Below are 400 nucleotides of genomic sequence, written 5' to 3' on the forward strand. Positions count from 1 at the left end.
TCTGCTGCTGCTGCTGCTGTTGGTGGCGGTGGTGGTGGTAGTGGTGGTGGTGGTGGTGCTGCTGCTGCTGCTGCTATTGGTGGTGCTGTTGCTGTTCTGGTTGTTGCGTTTGCTGTTGTTTCTGTTGCTGCTGTTGGTGCTGCTGTTGTTGCTGCTGCTGTTGTTGCTGCTGCTGTGGCTGCTGCGGTTGCTGTTGCTGCTGTTGCTGCTGCTGCTGTTGCTGCTGCTGTCTTTTGATTAGTGCTTCTTTATGCTGCTGCTGTCTGCTTCTCCCCCTTTCTGTCTCATTTCTGTTGCTTCTGCTGTTGCTGGTGCTGCTGCTGCTGCTGTCGCTGCTGCTGCTGCTGCTGCTGCTGCCGCTGCTGCTGCTGCTGCTGCTGCTGCCGCTGCTGCTGCTGCT

At 57.5% G+C, this 400-nt stretch overlaps 1 protein-coding gene across 1 annotated transcript in view; it reads left to right on the top strand.

Annotated features, from left to right (window-relative positions):
* EMH_0015550 (uncharacterized protein) overlaps nucleotides 1–400 on the top strand; it is a gene marked incomplete at both ends in the record, with an annotated part of 3405 nt that overhangs the window by 1536 nt on the left and 1469 nt on the right. Inside the window, one exon of the mRNA XM_013500431.1 lies at nucleotides 1–192. Within this exon, the coding sequence (XP_013355885.1) occupies nucleotides 1–192 (192 nt within the window). The remainder of the gene's footprint in view (nucleotides 193–400) is intronic.

Source organism: Eimeria mitis, genomic scaffold (assembly GCF_000499745.2).
Source record: "Eimeria mitis Houghton genomic scaffold, Emh_scaff540, whole genome shotgun sequence".
Classification (NCBI taxonomy): Eukaryota; Apicomplexa; class Conoidasida; order Eucoccidiorida; family Eimeriidae; genus Eimeria; species Eimeria mitis.